At 44.3% G+C, this 20,518-nt stretch overlaps 2 protein-coding genes across 8 annotated transcripts in view; one reads left to right on the top strand and one right to left on the bottom strand.

The window, feature by feature from the left end:
* Positions 1-1,160: 1,160 nt before the first annotated feature.
* DBR1 (debranching RNA lariats 1) lies at positions 1,161-11,322 on the bottom strand. 2 transcript variants are annotated; one of them, XM_069791837.1, is made up of 8 exons: positions 11,087-11,322; positions 10,914-11,009; positions 10,711-10,791; positions 8,866-8,951; positions 7,404-7,628; positions 6,447-6,527; positions 4,653-4,798; positions 1,161-4,114 (listed from the first exon to the last, which is right to left on the bottom strand). In XM_069791837.1, the coding sequence occupies exons 1-8, from the start codon at positions 11,253-11,255 to the stop codon at positions 3,436-3,438; spliced, it is 1,563 nt and encodes a 520-aa protein (XP_069647938.1). In that variant the 5' UTR covers positions 11,256-11,322; the 3' UTR covers positions 1,161-3,435. The 2 variants fall into 2 exon arrangements, with proteins under 2 accessions (XP_069647938.1, XP_069647937.1); XM_069791836.1 differs by having other exon boundaries at positions 10,885-11,009.
* Positions 11,323-14,819: 3,497 nt separating this feature from the next.
* Positions 14,820-20,518, top strand: part of PPP2R3A (protein phosphatase 2 regulatory subunit B''alpha) — a 62,075-nt gene continuing 56,376 nt past the window's right edge. For 3 of the 6 annotated variants that reach the window (XR_011326116.1, XM_069791846.1, XM_069791842.1), the window contains exon 1: positions 18,498-18,607. The gene's annotated coding sequence lies outside the window, so the exon portion shown is untranslated. Of the gene's footprint in view, positions 14,899-18,497; positions 18,608-20,518 lie in introns of those variants that run through there. The other 3 variants (XM_069791844.1, XM_069791843.1, XM_069791845.1) reach the window with 3 other exon arrangements.

The raw sequence follows: 20,518 nt of genomic DNA on the forward strand, positions 1-20,518 counted from the left end.
ACAGGTCCTTCTGATGCAGCCTTGTCCTGCGTCTTGCCCCTGTCTCTGTGGAGTTCCTGGAACATAATGAAGATGGTGTGAGTGGGGCATGGGTTGGTAATTCATCCACACTAGGTACATACAGACCTAGAGCATTGTTAAGAACCGCTTACTCAGACAGTGTCTTCATCTGGGACACAGGCATGGCATGCCACTTCCCATCCTCTGGCTTGCTACACATAAAATACATCTTTTGGGTTCCTTCTTTCATCATTTTTGTTTGAATTTGTTTGGTTTGGGGTTTGGTTTTTGCAGAAAACACCCCCAAAATCCCAGCACTTCACTCAGTGTTGCTGTAGACTTCTATAAGATGGGGTATTTTGGTATTAGCCCGTGTATTTCACATCTTGAGGCATGGGGATACTAATTCTATGAACTCATTGCTCCTGAAGACAGAATTAAATGGGAGGCAGGATATGAAAAACATCACGTCAGAGTTTACACTATCAACTTGTGAGGTAAGTGCAGGTTTGCCAGCTGTTAGAGATTGCAGAGAATAATGGGAGCATAATAAACATACTTTGGGATGCTGCCACAAGTTGACTTTAATAGCTCTAAAAAAAACCAACTCCACTTCTCATGGAAAAAAAACAACCAACCTATACCCCTTTTTAGTTTGTTTTTCACCAAGTAGGTTAATAACATGCTTTGAACAAAGTACCTGTGTGCTGGCCTGGAATGAAGCAGGTGAACACTTCTCTCAAGCACTTTACAACAGCAAAAACAGTTTTAGACTAAGTGCAAGTCTCATATCCTGAAAAATCTGTGATACAAGGGTCTGACAGAGAAACATTTTCCAGATGTTTCTCAACAAAATTTAAATCAAAAGTTTTCAGAAAGACTTTAAAGCTTCCTTTTAGAAAGAGGGCTGAAGACTCTGGGTCTTAAGAGTTGATTAAACTTTGTCAGCTTTCCCTAGCGTTTTACATACTTTTTGGAGTATTTGGTCTTCCTTTTCTGGGGAAGCTTCAAGTTCAGAGCTTCAACTGAATTCTACATGCAGCAGAGGATCCTGCTGACAGGGTAAATCCATAATGGATGAGAGCACAGTAGAGCTGGATACTTCAAACTGCAAAGTGGGTATGAACGACTACAAGAAAGGACACAGTAACTCTTATAGATCAGATATGATTCATACTCAAAATTTTATGTTAAGTGTATTTACCAGCTGCACTCTGTCCAATGATGCTGAAATACTTCATTAAAACAAAGAAATCTTTAGAGATTCAAAAAAAAAAAATCAGTATTCTATCTTGTCAAAGTCTCCTGCTTTCTAGAAAGCCAAAATACATTTAAGCAGAACAGGGAGGAGGGGGGATGACACACAACAGAATAATTTGCTTTATAAACATATGAAGTCAGTCTAAAAAGTCTGTTACATGTAACACACACCTTCCACTCCAGTTCACATAGAATTTGACAGCTAAATACCACACTCAGATTTCTTGGGAGACTTTTCAAGTTTGTAACACAATTTATACTTAAAAATACTTTATTTCCATTATAGTCTTCAGATCATGAGGCATGCTTAAGATTTTAGCATTGCAGACCCAGGACCCTTAAAGATACTCAACTATCTTCAGTAATCTATCTGATAGTTCATCACAGCTTCTTTAGATAACCTGAGGGTTACACCAAACACTTCCAATTTTTCATCACATCATACCACAGTTCTCTCTGGTGGGTGTTCTGACAGATGAGCAGGCAGAGAGAGACACAGGAGCAGTATTAAAGGGCCCAACTAATAATTTAGTAAACAAGATAGCGTCCTCTGGAAAAAAATGAGGACATTAATGGCATCAACCCACCAGTATAAACATCAATCAGAACTGTGGAGAGCATTAATTTTGACATTTTCTAACTCTTGAATACTTATATGCATTTAGTTTTCATGGTGAACTGATGACAGGAGAGGAATGAAGATGAATCCCAAAATGTGGAAGTGTAAAGACAGAATTCTTGACCATAAGATGCTTCACTCCTATATAACTCACACTCACCAATCCATTTCACTCATGGCTCCCTGTGCAGTTCCCTCTTCCTGTCAGGATGCTTTCTTCTCCACAGTGCCTGTGCCTTAGAGGAGTCAAAGCACACAGGAGCTTACCTCTGCTCTCAAGGGCAGCACAGTCAGGAGAAAGTCCCGCTCCACCTGGACTCCGAAAACTCAGCACAGAACACCAGCAGAACTTGACTGTTAAGACTAATGAATCTAATGATATATGCCATAGTTCTTGAAAACACTGTCATTTTCATGACTTCAGGAAGTTTTGTTATCCTCACAGCCTCTTAGGCCAAAGGAGTGTAATTTTTTTGCTAATAATTCAGGGCAAACTAGAACAGTAAAAAGAAAACTTCCAAGGGGATCTACGTTCTGGCAACTCCTGTTCTCCCTCAGCTGAAGTTTATGAAGGTACTTCGGAAGATTCCAAACCCAGTTGTAAGAATTCAGCAATTTACACACTACTGAAAGGAAGTGACAGATGAAAACTTAGGCTAACGATAATGGTAGGCGTTATTGTTTCAAGCAACTTATAAACATCAACCACCTTATATGGAAATACAACACAGCCTTAATTAGTAAGAATTGAGACAATGATGATGTCCAAATGTAGGAAGCTGTTCATCCTAACCACTTGCATTTTAATTTTAAGATGTAGTTCTCAAGTTTTAAGAAACAGCACACAAGTGAGTTTTTAAGAACAGAGATGCACTCTTCCATGGTCCCCATAAAACTGTCATGCTTCAAATTAAGAGACACTGTTCCCTATCAAAACTGTAATTAAAAGCCAATACTGGACAATATGCTTTTTTTTGTTTATGAACATGAAGTTTTTCTGTGGCATGAATATCATCAGAAACAAAAATCTTCACTCTTCTATTGCTGTTTTGTTATCATGGGAATTCTATATTCAAATTTAGTTCATGGAGTTATTGCATCTGCTACTTTATGTTAAAAGTTCAATATAAAACAAGACAAAAGGAATAAAATCAAATCATTTGGTCTTGCAAGTCAGACATCCTCTCACTTTGACTTGAGTTATAGTTTAAGAGTTCTTTTCTTGTTATACAAGCTTGGTCAACTGGTGTAGCAGTAGAGCTGAAGATACATAGTATACACTAATAACCAAGAACTAAAGCAAAATCAACGGATTATACATGAGCTTTAAATTCTTTGACAAAGTACTTTGTTGGAAAAGTCTGCTTCTGACTTAGATGTTTAATCCGCATACATCTTCTTCCCTGTGAGAGGTACATACAGTCTCCTCAGCTTAAGAAAGTAACATGAATAAGATCAAGTAACATTAAAAGCACGAGTAGTCCAGTCCACCACAGTTCTCACCACCTTCCCATAAAAAGGTACAGAGAGAACTTACTTATATATCATATGAATTATTATTCTGTTTTATCTTCATCCTCTGCAGCATAGATAGCTTGATTCCTTCTCTTAATTTTTTTAATGCCACTGTTTCCATTTTCGTTACCACCAATGCGCTTTAATGGTCTCTCACTTAAGCTCTTCTCCTCCACCTGCTTACTCACACCAGATTTCTCCAGTTCCTCGTTAGTAGAATCCATAGCATCATCAGACGATACCGCCATGGAATCTGGCATGATCCGGATGTCAGAAAAACTTGCAGAAAAATCAGGAGGATGATCAGGGGAAGGATCTACAGAACACGTACTCAAGTCTTCATCGCCACCTTCTTCATCCAGCATTATTTCATCTGGATTAATGGATGAAAGTCCAGAATTATCTGTATTATACTCACTGGGTTCCTCTGCTGACCCAGTACTGTCCATCTCCTCTTCCTCCTCCTCCTCTTCATATTCGCCTCGTACTGAGCCCTCTTCTTTAGCTTGCTGGATCCTGTCATTGATGTCAGTGAGGCCAAACTGGGCACAAAACTCAGTGGTCTGTGGATTGATGCTATGAACTGGTTCCATGTGTTTTTGGGGCTTGCTGGGATCATAACAAGCAGCTGTCAGTGTGAAGTTACAAGGAATTTTGAGGTTATGATTCAGCTCTTCTAACACCTCTTTGATGGCTTCTTCTGTCACACTGTAATCCCACCTAAATAAGTGTATAAAGTTAAAACAAGTGCAGCTAGTCAAAAGGTATTTCCTGTTCCCACTGCAAAGAGAAACTTTTAAAGATGGTCAATAAATTCATCTTACAACAGACACCTAATTTCTCAAATGATTTTTCAGGAAAGTATGTTGCCTTTGGTCAATACTGAGATTCCCCTCTCCCCACCAAGGATTTCTGTATTATGTCAATCCATTCAATAAGCATGCACCCACCCATGCCCATAATCCAGCCTGATTTTCAGTCTCACAATCTAACTAGCAAGATTATCAGCCACCATGTATTTTTTGCCCCTCAAATGGTGGTATTTAAGTCTGCAAAACAAAATTAACTGCCTGTGTAGAGCAGTAAAGAAGTTGTATGCTCTAGAGTACAGCTCTTGTCACCAGCTCTTTGTTTTCCAAGGCATTTAGCAAGTCCTACAGGCATTATAGGCTGCAGAACAGAAAAACACAACTCTAAGACAAGATTACTTCCAGTCCAGCAAAATCACACTTTCCTCTCTACTTTGCAGGCAACTCACTTTGCATGGAGGCCGTTCTTTTCAGGCATATTCCATGAGCTCTGAGTCACATTAATGAGACTGTTGGTGGCCTTGAGGACTGCAATCCACTCAGCATCATATTCCAGCGAGTCACCTGCACTAGGATCATGCTCTATGTCTATTATCTGTTTAAAAAAAAAAACAAAAACAAAAAACAAACAGAAAACAGATGAGGTGAGTTATTCTCTTGACACCCGTAACTGATTAAAAGTTTGAAGTGTTACTTGCATGGTACAGAGTTTTAATTAAGTTTCAAGTATACTGAGCTAGTGGTCTTAAACAAGTCCTCTCAAGTTAGCCCTACATAAAAGTTTACAGCAATAAGAGAGTAAGAAAGGACAATCAACAAAGGTAAAAAATGCATTTCTGTATTGTAGCTTACAGTAATAAAAAAGGAGAACACCCTCCTCCCTGCTGCCAGCTACTGGACAGTTATGCAACTTAGAAACCAGAACTTGCCTACTCTTAAGTTCATGCTGCCTTCTAAGTATAAATGCATCAAGAATTGATAGCAACAGTTATTCTGCTGTATAAACATGCATTCTTAGCACAGCAATGAAATTAACATGAAATATTTTTAAACTCTTTCAACAGCTAATGAATAGAAATCCAAATCACTTTGTCTTCAGAGACGTTAACCTGAATCAAACCATTCAGTTTAGCCAAACTGCACTAGTTAGGCTCTGTTTTTAAACATTCCATAAAGTAATTCAACCTCTTAAGGTATTTTTAGGTAAAAAAAAAAAAAAAAAAAAGGATACACTTTAAACCAGAGCTACACACAGATGGATCACCATGCTGCTGGAGGTAGTACTACTCCTGATCAGTTTTGTTACAGGATTTCAAGTCTGGACTAGCACCCCAGCGTACCTTTGCATAGCAGAAGCCCACCCTCATACTCTCTCCCATCTTCAGAGGTAGCTACTATGGCAAATGGATCCCACCACATATCTAAAAGGACACATAATGAACCATCTTCCCTTTAAGTTGACAAATAAAAGCTACTTTAAAGTAAGACTACAAAAACACTTGGCTGCATTTGAAGAACATGCTGTCAGCAGCTCCCTCTCATAGCGAAGGATTTCAGATTCATCCATTTGAGATTTTACAGATGGCACCCCGGACAGCATACAGAGGCCACAGATATGAACATTGTTTTGCTCTTGGCAAATCAGTTTGGCACTCATACTGAAAATTCCCACAATATAGACCTCCTACTTGTCCACTGCCCTTCCTAGCCAAGATATGCAACAAACAAAAAGAAGCAAAGCCATTCTCCTAGGAAGTCGCACCAACTCCTGCTGGAATTCACACTACTGAAAGGAAATTACAGTACTCAACTTGGGACTCAATCCTGTCTGAATTCATGAATCCAGATCTGAAGGAAGAGGCACTAGCTGACCCAAATTATGAAAGAAGAAGAGCCTCAAGATGGGCTTTCTTCTTAGGTTTAACACTTGACCAAAAAACCACAAGAGGAGATTCAATTCAGGTTAAAGTAGAGCTAATCCTCCGATTAAGTCAAGTTCTTGGTCTAAGGTGGAAGGAAATGGTAGGAATAAGCAAATGCTGCAACAGCATGACAGGACACAAGGTCTGCTTATTTCAAGACAATATTACACAAAGACCATTCCACACATGCACCGTTCCTAGTTTCTTTCCAATTCCTCCATTTATCAGAACTATTCTTCAGCTTATATCTAAGCAGAGCACTTAGCAGTTCAGACAAGTGAAGTACTTAAAAAGTGAAAACCCACTGCACGTGGTCATCACCTGCAGAAAGTCTCTGTGTGGTAGACATTTATCCAGAGCCAAAAACTTTGTTGCTTTTGGTAGCTCTTCTTTGGAGTTTGTCTAGGAAACAAATGGTGTTAACACAGTCATTAGCATTTCTATGAAATTTGACCATTCTAAACAAGTTAGAGAGAGATTTAAAAGCATAATTTATACAGAAAAACACTTTCTGAAATAGAAAATCAGCATGGGATTATAAGAAAGGGATGGAGGGACAAAGAGACAGACAGACTTCACTGGAAGTCTAAGAGGAAACTGGATGCAAAGGACAGCAAGATAAAGGAAGAGCCACACTTATCCTTAACCAAGGCAGCTGAGCACACCTAGGCTTGAAGCAAAAAGAAAAATTTTAACATAACTGGAAACAGACTTCTTGAGTCTAGAAGGTCTAGAGTTACATTTTTACAGATAAGTAACTTGCAAATAGGAATAGCATGTCACACCACTTTCAGGAATAACTCAAACCAAGAGAAGTTTCAACCTACAGGGGCTGGTTTTTGGCTCTCTCCAGGCCACCAGACAACTCCACCTGCCAAGCCTTACTACAGGCATCCTCCCATCCCTGGTTAACCACTATCTTCTTTTCAGTCACTTCTCTATCACCTTGTTTTGAAGCTGTCTCCTTCCCCAATAAAGTCGGAAAGAGAGTGTCTTCCTATAAACTTAAATTAAGAAGTTTCAGTTGCAGTAATGTTAGCTATTTCAAGCTGTCCCTGAAGAAGATTAGGTAGTTACGCCACTGATTTATAACATCTCTTTAACTTATATAAGCTAGTAGTCTTAACACCACTTAATGTTTTGCGGCTTAAGCTGAGATTTAATAACTGAGCAAAAACATTAAGAAATTCCTTTTCTGGACATGACTACCTGTACTGGAATTCTAAAATGTGCTTGGAACACATATATTCTTGATTTCCCACCTCCCACACACTTTACCTGGTGTTGCATGAAAGCTGCAAATTTAACGTGAAGATGTGCTGAGAACCAGTAGGTGGGTTTCAGATGTTGCAGAAGCTCTGAAGCAGCAGGGCTTCCTAATGTGTTGCTCTCCACTTCTTGACGGAAGAAGGATTTCATTTTAAGAAGCTGTTTCTTGTTTCCGTAGTGATATATGCTTCTTGGCCAGTCATGTGACATAAATATATCAATTGGTCGTTTTAACTGTCAAGCCAAAATGCATACAGTATAAACAAAACACATACGATACAGAAGTTTCAAAATTACACAGCACAAGATGGAACATGTGTAACGTTCTACCTCAGATCAATACAGAGTTACCTGTGACCAACAGCCTCACTTTCAAAGCAAATAAGTATACCACTGAGCCCCATCTTTCAGGTGGGCTTTGAAGCTGTCAGGGGACTCTAGTCTCCATGGTTTGTACTATATTTTCTTGGGACAGTCAGCTGTGTTTTATATACACTGCCTTAATGTGATGATATCATCTCTTTTATAAGTGTGAGACACTCAGAAGACGACTCTTAAAAATTACAGCTATGGTACAAGTTTTCTACCTACAAGCAAAGGTGCCTTTTCCCTGGTTAAATTTTTAAAAGCTTTGTTTAAAAGGGATAATGGCTAAGCACGATATTCCTCCTCAAAGGAAGCACCCCTCAGAAGTCTAATCGATGCCCTAAGCATGTCTTGGTTCAATATTCAGCACGTTTCCATCAGCTGTATCAGAACACGCTTCTAGATGACATCCAAGTACAACTAATAAGAAACTTACAGTGAAATGCATCAAATTCATTACAATGACAGCAAAGCTTTGTCCTATGTACAGCATTGCCTACTGAACACTTAAGTGTGCAACTGCAACCTGAATAATTATTCACAAGCTGCTTATAAATACATGTATTCACACCACAACCTCAGCCAAACGGACTAACCCTTGTGACAAAACAGGGAATAGGCAATAGCTCAAAAATAAAGCTAATCTGTCTTTTGAATTTCTCGCCCTGCAGTCAAAAATACTTCAACCACAGGCATTTGGGATCAGCTTATTCAGCTGGTTCAATTTTGATTAAATAACTTTGTACCAACCAGCCTGCACATTAGACAAGGTAGCATCTATCTTTCTAAAGCTAACATAAAGCTGGAACAGAGTGGTATAGCTAGAGTACCTTTCATTCTGTGAATTTTATCCAATTAAAATAAAAAACAACACCAAAAAACCACTCCTGCCTGTGCCTGATTCAGATCAAGTTTGCACTGCTACGCAAAGCATTGGAGGAGATATTCAGCAGGAACAACAGTGGAATAACACCCAGCATAAAGTGGCCTGTCCAGATTAGCTGGCAGTTGTTGGTAAAATTTGCTATCCACTAGCTTTAACATCTTACTTCTAAATTAATGAAAACTATTTGCCACTGTTTAAAAAAATAGATTTTTCACTAACCTGCTTGAGTTTGAAGACTTCGATATTCCTCACATGGTAAGCACTTCTAATTGTTTGCTGGTTGTATGGTGGACACTCAAAGTGGCCTGAAACATTGAAAAAAAGAGTAGTTGCCTGAATCAATAGTTCCCTCCTAACACTGTTTGCAAGCTAGCTTCTTGGGGTCATATAGACACCTAGAGCAATGCCAAATACAAGGCTGCCAATAATCAAAGGAGATACTCTATTTCCTTTGCACAACGCTTACACCAACAGGCTGCTAACTTTTTATGTGCAAGGCAAATATGTTCTAAAACTGTGTCTATAACAATGAGCATTTCTTCCTTTCTGTGTCCTATTTTCATAAATATAGAGAATACAATAATTCAGTTGTGGAAACAAAACACAACAGTTTGACTCCAATGCTTAAAACCCAGGACCTGTCTGAAACAAGAAACTTTTGGCAGACCAATTTATGTGCTTAATTCCTGAATGAGGTTTTGCACCTCTCTGGAGAGGTAACACCCCTCATTACTTCCCCACAACCCTTACCTCCACAGCTACACGGCATAGCCATGTGCAATCACATATATAGAGAGCTGTTTGCTGCACAGCCATGAAACATAGAGCTGTTTGCTGCACAGCCATGAAACATATGCATCTAGTGATATCATGGCTACAGATGCAAACATGCTGGCACAGCCAAAAAACATGAGGCAGATGGGAACAAGCAAAAGTTGGGCATCGACACAGCGAGAGCACAGAGCAAGCCTCCACAGTCAGTGATCAGAACCTAAGTTAGGACATAACAACTCAGAAAGAGGCATAAACTAAATGACAACAAAGCAGTGCATGAGATCTGACTCCTGACTCAGGCCACTGAGGCTGTGACTTTCTGTGTTACTTCAAGAGTTTTGCCACCAACCATGAAACTACAGCTTAATAGATGTGGCAGCAGCTTAAACATGCCTGTAACTGCCCACAGGCACCACAGACTCTGGAAGTGCAAACAGGCACCCTGTCAAAAGGGACATAGTCTCCAACTTTGCCTTGGGACAAGAAACCTGAATGCCTAGCAGAGCTCCTATGTACTCTTAAGAACAAACAGAAAAGTTACTTTTTTAGTAGTTAGCATTATTGTCAAGAAAGTCTTATCTCCCGCAGGCAATATTCAAGCATACAAACTATATGCTTGATAACAACAAATTTAATTAGCATTGAGAGGTATTGGACAGAATCAGGTGTTCTAGAAAACTAGTCCAGTACTTTGCAGCATGAAAGCCATCTGCAAAGCTTCTCTGAAGCAGTTCGTTACTAAAGATAATATTACTGTACAGTAATCGCAAGAAAGAGACTGCTACTTTATGTGTTGAGGAGATCAGAAAGACTAAACTGTCTTCTATTTGCTGACACGAGGTATCATCTGTGACAAGATTTCTGTCCGCTGATGGAGACCCTTCCAAGGAAGAACTCATACATATAACCAGGAGGAACCGATCTCGAAATGTAGTGACAGTAAGCTCAGGACAGTACATTTGTACAGTATCACCCTTACAAATTGACTGTTTCACACAAGGAAAACTAAACAGTCTTGCATTGCACGCTAAAAGGACACCGCCATGGAAAAATCAAGACTGTTCCAACAACAACGTTCAAAAGGCACACTGCTTCCTGCTGTGGTCGCCAGGCAGCTACCGACTCGTCGACCACCTCCAGAAAAATCCGCCTGTTGAGCCAAGAGAGGTTTCCAGCCTAAGGGTCGGTTCAGAGAAAAGGAGGCACAGCCAGACTCTCCCGCGACGGCTGGGGCCCAGTGCTCCCCCCCCGCACTGCCCACCCAGCCGGCCCCGCTCTCTCCCACCATACCCTTCCGGTAGTCGTGAGATTTGAAGATGCCCGAGATGCCGCCGATCCTCACGCCGCGGAACCGCACCACGCCCGCGTAACCTAGGGGAGACGGGAGCGCGGCTCGTCACGCCGGGGCAGGGCGAGGGGCCAGGGGGCGAGGGGAGGCCGCCGGGAGCCGGCGGGGGACCCTACCCAGGTAGTAGATGTTGGGCGCCACCCACCCGCCGTAGGGCAGCTCCTGCAGGTGGTTGGAGGCCTCGTGGTTCCCACCGATGAACACCGTGAGGACCGGGGCCTTCTTTTCGCCGGAGTAGTACCTGCGGAGACACGGCAGCTGCTGTAGCGGAGCTGGGCCGGGCCCCGGTGGGACAAGGCCGGGCCGGGCGGCGCTCACCGGTAGAAGGTCTGCATGTGGCGGTACTTGGCGGGCACGGCCATGCAACGCAGGTCCGCCTCGTTGCGCACGGCCTGGAAGTCGCCGCAGCAGAGCAGCAGGTCGGGCCGCACGTTGTGCCGCTGCTGCAGCAGCTCCAGCGTCTCGTACATCTTGTCCAAGGCGCCATGGCAGCAACCCGCCACCGCCACCTTCATCGCCGCCGCTCCTCCGCTGCGCAGGCGCCGCGCGCGCCTTCAACGTCACCGTCCACCGCCAGGGCGCCCGCGCGCTGGCGGGGCTGGACTGGGGCCGGACGGGCAACCGCCGTCTCTGGGAGGCCGCTGCGCCCCAGCCCGTCTCGCCGGCAGACGGCGACCCGGGGCGCACCTCACGCAGCGGCCGCGGCCAAGCGTGGCTGGGCCAGCCGAGGCCGCTCCAAGATCACCTGCGGTCAGCTCGGCCCGAGGGGGGGCTGCCGCGCTCCACACCTCTCTCCTCAGCACCCGTGGGGGTGAGTCGCGGCAGCGGCAGGCGGGACCTGCGCAGCGGCTCCGCTTTGCTCTGGGGAGGAAAACTGTCACGGCGGTTAGCACAGCGGTCCGTAATAAACCGAAAAGGCCCGTCTCGCGCACACAGAGCGGAGTTTGACGAACTTGTGGTGCCTTTCGCAGTGGGGCGGGAGGCGCTTGCAGAGGGTACGCAAGCTGCTTGAGGGGACGCTGCTCAGCCCCCCCCCCCGCGCTGCAGAAACCACCGCGCACTTCTGCCCGCAGCCAGAGCCCGCAGAGTACGGCCCACGCCTCCTCTGCCAGCCTCGCAGGGAAGCGGCAAAAGCTTTACTTGTTTCTCGCCGACATGGCACAAAGACCGGCAGCAAAGTGGCGGTGGAGCACTGGCTGTGCACACTTTTGCCTGACATTTGTGCCAATAAGAGACCAGCTTTGGGTTTGCAAAGGACATACCATCCCTGCAGTTCTTTTGTTCTGCCAGTCCAGCATCGGGCAAGCATATTTTTAGCATAGTCAAGCACTGGCTTCTTGCAAGTTCCTAACACGCAAGGACAGGAATGGTCAGTGACTTCACCAGGCCGATGGCGTACGAGGCAGGGTGAGAAACCCAGCATCTCTCCTTTTGCTTACAGACTGTCGGGCTCCCTCTTTTGGAGAGCACCCGTTTCCTCATTTTGAAGGGCAGTGAATTGGATCACAGGGTGGTACTTCTGTGTCATGTAATAAAACCACTCCAGACTTTTTCCACTGTTTGGGTTTATTTTTAACAGTCTTGAGGGATTGAACAAAATTGCAAGAGCATAGTTAAGCATTAACTTGGTACTACTTACCCTGTAGTCATAGAACCAAGCAGACATTCCTGTTCCCCTATGGTACCAAGTATTACATAATGGCCTCGCTTTTGATACTAAGAAAGTATGAGTGTTCTCTAATACATTTCATAATTTCACAATGTTGGGTTACTGTGTGTTCTTTGGGGCTCTTGCCCAAGCCCAGCTGAAGTGAAGGGGAAAGTTCCTCTAGCTTTCAAACCCCACAAGTCTTCAGAGTAAAACCGCACACAAAAGTGTTCCTAGGTGCACTTAGCTCTCTCACTAACTTCGCTGAGACGTAACCAGGGCATAGTGTGAGAACTCAGTCAGTCCAACGTATTGCTGGGGAAGGCTTTCCAGCTTCTCTGGGGAAGAACAGCAGCCCCTCGCATTTGCCACGTCTCAGACTTCCTGAAAGGAAGCAGGTGAAAGACAGAAAAGGTCCACAAGTCCCTGGAAGATACCACCTTACCCAAGATACACCGTCTCAGGGCGCTTCCTGAGACCACCAGCAGATGCGTCTCCTGCCTCCCCAGATTCATCCCCAGTCAGTCAAGGTAAGCTGATACTGTAATTGTCATTCCTGGGTTTGTTAGCCCGGGCTCATTTCTCGTACTCCATGTGCCACTTACGCCAAGTGAACTGGTGCACAGTGAAGTCTATAAGTTTTTTTAACGTTCTAGCATTTTAGTATTTGTGCACTATTCACTATGCATCTCAACATCCCTAATTTAACTCTGGGTGTTCACTGAGTGAAATTGCTCTGAACTTTCCACAGCAGTTGGACCACAAAGGGAGGCAGTCATGCTGCTGTTTACATGGTAAGTAGCAGCAAGTTAATGCTTAACTATGTTATTGTGATTTTGTTCAATCCTTCAAGACTGTTTAAAAAAACATGTGACGGAAGCACAGCTTTCTTCCACCACATGACTAATGCGTGCTTGGCTATGGATTGGGCTTTGCAGTCACAACCCCTTGCCCTGATGTGCTTGTGCATGTCTCTTGTGTTTGGACATCCAGTCCTACAAAAGCGGACCCGCACTTCTCTGAAGTGACCGAATGCACATTCTTGTCATTCGCGACAGGTGAAGGAACCGTGAGGCCAAGAAGGGAAGAGTCACAAGAAACAGGCACAGATCAGTGGATTGTTTGGGTGGGAGGTATTTGCCCTTTTGGCTGTTGCCTAAATGTTTTTTTTTTCCTGAGCTAACTATGGTAATTTAGAGTCATGGAAGTAGTTCAGTTTTCCCTCCAGAGAAATGAGGAAGAATTAAAGGCACCCTAAGAGGCTGTGGATGACAGAGTCGTTTCCTTCATCTCTGAGAACAGAATGAGAGGGAGACTTTCCTGTCAAGTGCTTTCTAGTGCTTTTATAAGATAGTAAAGGATTTCTAGCATGTTTAGAAGATACTAAAATGAAGAGGAACAGCAAAAGGGAGGCATCTGTAGCTGACTTTTGAGGCAGGGGTAGCGTGGCTGAGAAGGGAGGTACAAGGGAGAGAGTGCATGTCTTCGTGAAGGGGAGGGAGATAAACCAGAAGGGGAGAGAAATCTGGTGTGTTCCAGCTGAAATTTTGGGATGTCCCTGTAAGCTGTGAGAGAGCATGGGGTAGCAGGTTGGTATGCATGTGTGCAACTGAAGAAGAGGCTGCTGCAAGCAAAGAGGAGTTCAAAGCTCCCTTAGAGAAAGACCCCGTGAGGTTGGCCTGAACATCACAAGGCTTACCCGCAGCAATCTTTTGGTGCCTTTGGGCACCTCCTCCCCCAGTATTGTACCTGATAATTGCAACATAAAGGCAGGACCTGTAGTGCAGCAAAACACACCGTCCAGGCACGGCCCGCTGTGGGCCTAGCCACTGAGGTGCAAGAGTCACCTTCCCCTTCCAGCTGCGCTTTGGCTCTTTTCCCTCTTATTTTTTACTTTTTCTCGGAGGCACCCATCACGCTGTTTTGCTGGAAGGCACGACTAATGGCCTCCAGCCAAAGAGACCTGAAAACCCGCTGAAGCTAAGAGATGAAGCAACCGCGTTGCTGGATGTCTCTGAGCAGTTGAGTGAAAACAAAAACCACCGCCCGGGACGCTGCGTCCTCTTGAACCGCAGGCCTGGGCCGGGCCGGCGGGCGGTGAGAGACGCGGCGCTGAGGCGAGGGGCCCCCGCCGGCTCCTCACAGCGGGACCCGCAGGGCGGAGCGGGCGAGGCGGCTGTGAGGAGAGGGAGGGGGGGCGGCGCGTGCACGCGCGCAGAGAGGGGCGTTCTCCCCCCCCCTTCTTCTCCCTCCCTCCCCCCCCTTTCTCCCTCTCCCTCTCTCTGCTCAGCGGGGGCAGCGCCATTCCGCCGCCCCCTCACAGCCCGGCCTCGACCTGCGCGGCCGGGGCCGCCCGCCCGCTTGCCGCGCCTCCGGGGCGGGGCCCCCCGCTGCGCGGAAGGGGCCGGCCGGGGCGGGCGGCAGAACGCGCCCGGCGGCGGGAGCGGCGGCGCCGGCATGGGACGGGGCGCTGCCCCAGCGGGTAGGTGCGGCGCGGCACGGCACCGCACCGCACCGTGAGGGGCCTGCGGCAGGGACCGCCGGGGGTGGGCGGCGACGCGGAGGGGCGGTGGGGCCTCCGTCGAGCGGCCGCCGACTCAGGGCCCTGCGGCGGGGGCAGGTGCCGGGCGGGCCCCCGCGCCTTGTTTGTCGGTGGTGAACCGTCCGTCCGCCCGCCGGCGCGGAGTGCCTCGGGGATCGCGGTGCCGGCGCTGCCAGGGTCTGGGAGGGAACTGCGGGCCGAGCGGCCCGCGATGGGCTCTGGCGGGGAGCGGGAACGGCGGGGGCGGCGGGGTGTGTCGGGGCGGGTAGCGGGGCAGGCGGGCACAGCCGCCGTTGTGGGAGGCAGTGGCTGAATGGAGTTACCGGGTAACGCACAGGGCTGAGAGGGAGGAAATACTTCTCGCATCGCGCGCGTTTAAGTTGTGAAAACCAGTACGACGTGGTGTGGTGGAGGCCGAGGCTATAATTTCTCTCAAAAGAGTTTTGACAAAGTGCTGAGAGGCATAGCGGCTTTTAAGCATGGTGATCTGGGTGTAGTTTCCAGTTCAGGATGGCCCGAAGCGGTTAGTTGTTGTAAAGCAGGAGGCTAACACCAGTGAAGGATCATCTCCTAACTAGGCTGTTTGTTTTTTGTGAATGCTTGCCACTTGTCCCAGGACCCTGGGTAGCTGGACCTTTGATCTTCTTCAGTGCAGCTGTTAATTTGTGGCCATGACAGTAGAATTTTTATATCCCCCCCCCCCCCCCGAAGTATTTCTTCAGGAGTTAGAAAGGGCACAGCTTTGGCTACAAGACTCCTTGGTTCATGGGCAGACAAATCCAAGATTAAGTTGGACATGAACTTGTAAAACAGAGATGGAATAACTAATGTCATGATTTACTGAAGGACGTGTTCCTGCTGGAGTAATTCTCTCTGAAGGTCATCAGAAGGCACTGGTCTCAAGCAATGTAAATATTTTTAAGGCCAGGAGTAATTTTATTACCTCTGTTTTTCACACTGAAGAAGGAAGTCCTGGAAGACATGCAGTGTGTGCCCCTATCTTGCTTGTAAAGGCAGGCTAGAAGTGCAAAGGGAAGAATTCAAGAGAAGAGGCAAGTAGTCCCCAAGCTATTTGCTGAAGTGCTGCCTGAAAGGCTGGGTACATTTTTCCTGGTGGTGGTCTCATGGCTTTACCTCATCTTATATGATCTGATGCCTGCTTCAGGAAATATGTTTTCCAAGCATTTACTTGAAATAGCTAGCTGTATCCTCTCTTGATTATTTCTTGTGAATCTCTCAAGCTTGGTAGGTCTGCTCTCACAGGTTATGTAGGGGGAAGTTATTTTTGTGATAACTTTGAGGAAATTGTCAGTACTACTAGACTTCTCTCAGTTTTGTAAAATTATGTATTCGATGGCTGTTGGATTCTGAGAAGTTGAAGCAAGAGACAGTGGTGGTGTTTTGTTTTTTTTCAGTATTTATGTATATCTGGAAATGGTAACATTATGCATCAGTTGAGACTGCTTTACATTTGACTTCATATAAAATAAAAAAGTTGAAGTCCCTTGATGGCACATAGCCAGTTTCCATTACCTAGACCTTTGCAACCACTGTCATGTGTCATGTTATTTTGTACTCATAATTTGCACAGAGGTACAGTGTTAAAGGTAGCTGTGGGCAAAGTGCCCCAAGTTAAAGTTGACTGATGTGTGACTGCCAGATACTGCAGAGATTCACTGGTAAAGCATCCATTTCATTTGCTTCAGCTGCAGCCTGTGATGCAGGTGATAAATATTGTGGCTCAGGCAGTTGAGAAATCTCTGTAGTGGAGCCCTGTGGTCTAACATTCACTGCTGGTAGCCCTGGAGGTGTAAATATGATGCTGCACAGTGGAATGTGGTGTCTGTCATCGTCCCTGCCCCCCCCCCCCTTTTTTTTTGTAAGGACCTTTCTTAATCTTTCCTGTGGCACTTCTTCCCCCCCCCCTTGAATTACACAGAAAACCTGACTTTAAACAGTAACTCTGAACTTGGTATATCTTGGTCCAGTACAGAGGTTGCTGTGCAGTCTTGCTTCACTACCTTTGTATAAATGTTTTCCAATACTGTTTTTACTTAAATGTTTGCATACAGTTCTTCCCCATAAGACTAGGTTTTCTCCTGTTGGACAGAACTGAACTTTTCTGAAGACTAAATTAGAACTTAGAACCTCTGATCCAATTCTGGCAGAAACTGGACAGCAAAGTAGAACTGTGGGAGGAAGGGAATTTTCTCATTCGTAATTGAGGTAGTTAAGTGCTGTCTTAAAGAACTGGTTTCATGTGCATTATGGGACAAGCTTCTTCCACCAGACTTCACTGTTGTATTTCCTCTGCTGCTTATGTCCCTGGATCTGATTTGTGGAATTTCTGATGCACGACTGTAAGGGCAGTAGCAACTGAGCAGGTGCTGTGCTTTGAACATAGAAAACACTCTGTAATGTCACATACTTAGGAAGATCAGCCCTTGAGCACCAAAAACTGATGTATTTTCCTTGCCACAATTCTGGCAGGGTAAAATGAGGATAATACTGGAAAAAAAGTTAATGTTTAAGTTGCATGTAAATACTATACTGATGGAGAAATTAATAATTCTGATTGCAGAATAGTGTATGAATGGGATGCAGGAAGAAATACCTGAGGTCACATATGTAACAAGCAAGCTTGTTAAAAATGACTTCATTTTAATGAATATTCAGGTTAATGAACGTGAACACTGTTGTTCACTCAAATTAGAATAAGGGAATCTTTACACTTACCTGGTTTTCTGGTTTTTGTGCATATCACTTCTCTCTTAATCTGCTTCTGTTTAAATACACAGGGTAAAAAGAGAGAAATTAATGGAGGTTCCTTTTTTGTTTTGTAAAGCTCCCTGGGTTAGTAAAGATACAGGGGAAATTACTTCCTCTGTCTTACTGGGATGTCAGGCTAAAACACCCTTAATTTTCCTTGGTGCAGGAAAGGGGATAGAAAAGTTATGCTCCCTTAAATTATGTGTTGCTTTGAGTACACTGATCTGTGCCTCTGCTGTGGCTTATCAGAGTCATAAGCAGTAAAAGCTGTAGCAGTGCCAAACTTCATAAATGCTAGGACACGCTGCACCTTTTGGCGTAATTTGTTACATTTCAACAGCTGCTCCTCTTCAGAGTGTGAGATGGAGGCTGGCAGGAATAGGCTTGTGGAAGGTATGACTTGTGGAAATGACTGCTTGCTTTTTACTCCTGTGATTATGCCTCAGAGGAGAAGATGGGCATGCAGCAGAGAAGCAGAGCATTTCTCCCCAGCTTGGCATTTCACTGTTCTCATTGCTGACCTATGGAAGAGCTATAGTACTCCAGCTGGGGCCAAGTATGGGCTGGGAACTGAGGCTACCCTGGAGAAATGGACTGTCACCTTAGACAAATAGAACTTTGCCAAAATAAGTGAATAAAGAGCAGTGTGACACAGATAAGACACAAAGAAGTCAGGACGACAATGAGAAATGTGTAAGCTCTGAATAGGTGGACAGTGAATGAAAAAAATTTCTGTTGTTTTTAAATTAAAAATTTATTTTATTCTGCAGATGACTAGCAGATGGCTAGTCTGCTACAGGAGAAATTTTACCTAACTTACAAGTAAGTTTCCAGGACTGATTTGGGGAATCTGTGGATTGTAACCTCAATATCAACAAAGGTTGATGACTAAGGGAATGCCATCTTGGATACAACTCTTCCTTTGTTACCTTAACACTTTAGTAAAACCACTTTAATTTGTGTAAAGTAGTTGCATACTGTTCATACTAAATTAACTGATTCCAGGGAAAATAAATGTATCTTGCTAATATGAAATTATCTCTTTCCATATGAGGTTATAAACAGCTAAGAGACATATTACTTAATCAAGCTGGCTTTCTGACATCTGCTCTGAGCCTTGCTAATTATGTGCTTCTGAAACTTGTTCACCTCCGGTGTTTTCTGGTTGGTCACCTTATTTTCTGTCAGCATGACAAAGCTCAGTTAGGCTTATGCTTCCTTTTTTTTTTTTTTTTTTTTTTTTACTCAGGCCTTGCTAAGCTTCAACATGTATGTTAATGTATTGGGGGCCTGCTAAATGAGCTAAGATTAAATGGTAGTTCTATACAGACATGGGGCTGGAACAATAATTAGTTGGCAAATTATTTATACTTAACAGATCGGTGTTACGTGGAAAAATCGTGTGAGCTTTTACTCTCTTGCAGTCTTATCTGTATAACTGGAAACCAGTCTCATGGGACATGAATTCCTGTCTGGTCAGTTTTAGTTCCAAGTCTCAGTGCAAAGGGAAAGCTGAAAAAAGCGTTTTCAGAAAAGCTGAAAAAGGTGAAATCTTTCTTGATACTATTAACCATCCTCCTCCCCAACTGATACCCATAATGACAACCTCCAGGAGGCCCATATATTGGTTCTCCGCAACAGAGTTTCTAGCATACTTGTGTTGAAGGACTCTGCGTGCTGGTGTTTGTGAAGGGTATAGCAGCACTGGAATATTAGATAACCCTGTGACTTAACCTGAAGGAATTACACTGAATAATACTGCATTCACTAACTGCAAGTCAGTATTTTAGAAAAATGGCTTAGGATCTAGTGCCAGGTTTATTTAAAAAAAAAAAATGTGTAGACTACTGTTATTGATACTAGCCCAAATCTCTTTGAGTGTTGGGCTTGCTTTATGTTGCTGCTGTAAATGTGGAGAGGTTGTATTTAAGCTAGTGTTGGGGGATTTATTTTTTTTTCTAGAGTAAAGCTACTGAAATGGATTTCTTAATGTAAAAATTTACTTCTCCAAATCCATTCTGACTGCAAAGCAGTATTTATCATCCTGTCACGGTCAGTGATTCTCAAGGTCATGTCTACTTGGAAGCCTGCCTTGTTAAGTGCTCCCATTGCAGTGACCTTCATGGTTCACTGCAAGAATGCTGAAGTCCAGCTTCAAATTAGATGGTCTAAAGCTATTGGACAAGAAGGCACAAGAGACAAACAAGCAAGTATTCTGCTATTTCTGGGTTTTCAGAGAGAGTTTAACAAAGTTCTTTGTTAATGCTTCTTGAAGGAAATTAACTGCCATGGAGTAGGAGTGTAGCTTTTTCAGTAATTAATACCTGGTTAAAGTGTAGAAGAACTGTCAGCTTTTCTAGTGAAGAGTAATCACTAATGGAATCCCAGGGGGATCTGTGTTCAGGCTTGTGTTGCTCAACGTAGTTATAAATGATCTGGAAGAGAGGCTGTATAATGAAGTGACAGTATGTGCTGAAAATCACAAAATTAGGGTAGCAGAAACAAAAGGTGTCTGGAGTTGCAGAAGGTTCTCACAGCACTTGGTGGTAGGCAAGTGATTCTTGATACTAGTAGATATAAAATAACATGCACAGGGAGAAACAACTAACTGTCTATGCAGTGATGAGCTGTTAAGAATCTGTGCCATTCAGGAAAGGGATCTTTTAAGTAATGCAGATAAAGCTCTGTGAAACTCAGCAGCAGTCAAAAAAAAAAAAAAAGGCAAATAGAAATGACAGAGATCTCTAGGAAAAGGAGAGGGAGCAAAACAATGCCATGGTATAAATAAATC

This window comes from Haliaeetus albicilla, chromosome 9 (assembly GCF_947461875.1).
Source record: "Haliaeetus albicilla chromosome 9, bHalAlb1.1, whole genome shotgun sequence".
Taxonomy (NCBI): Eukaryota; Metazoa; Chordata; class Aves; order Accipitriformes; family Accipitridae; genus Haliaeetus; species Haliaeetus albicilla.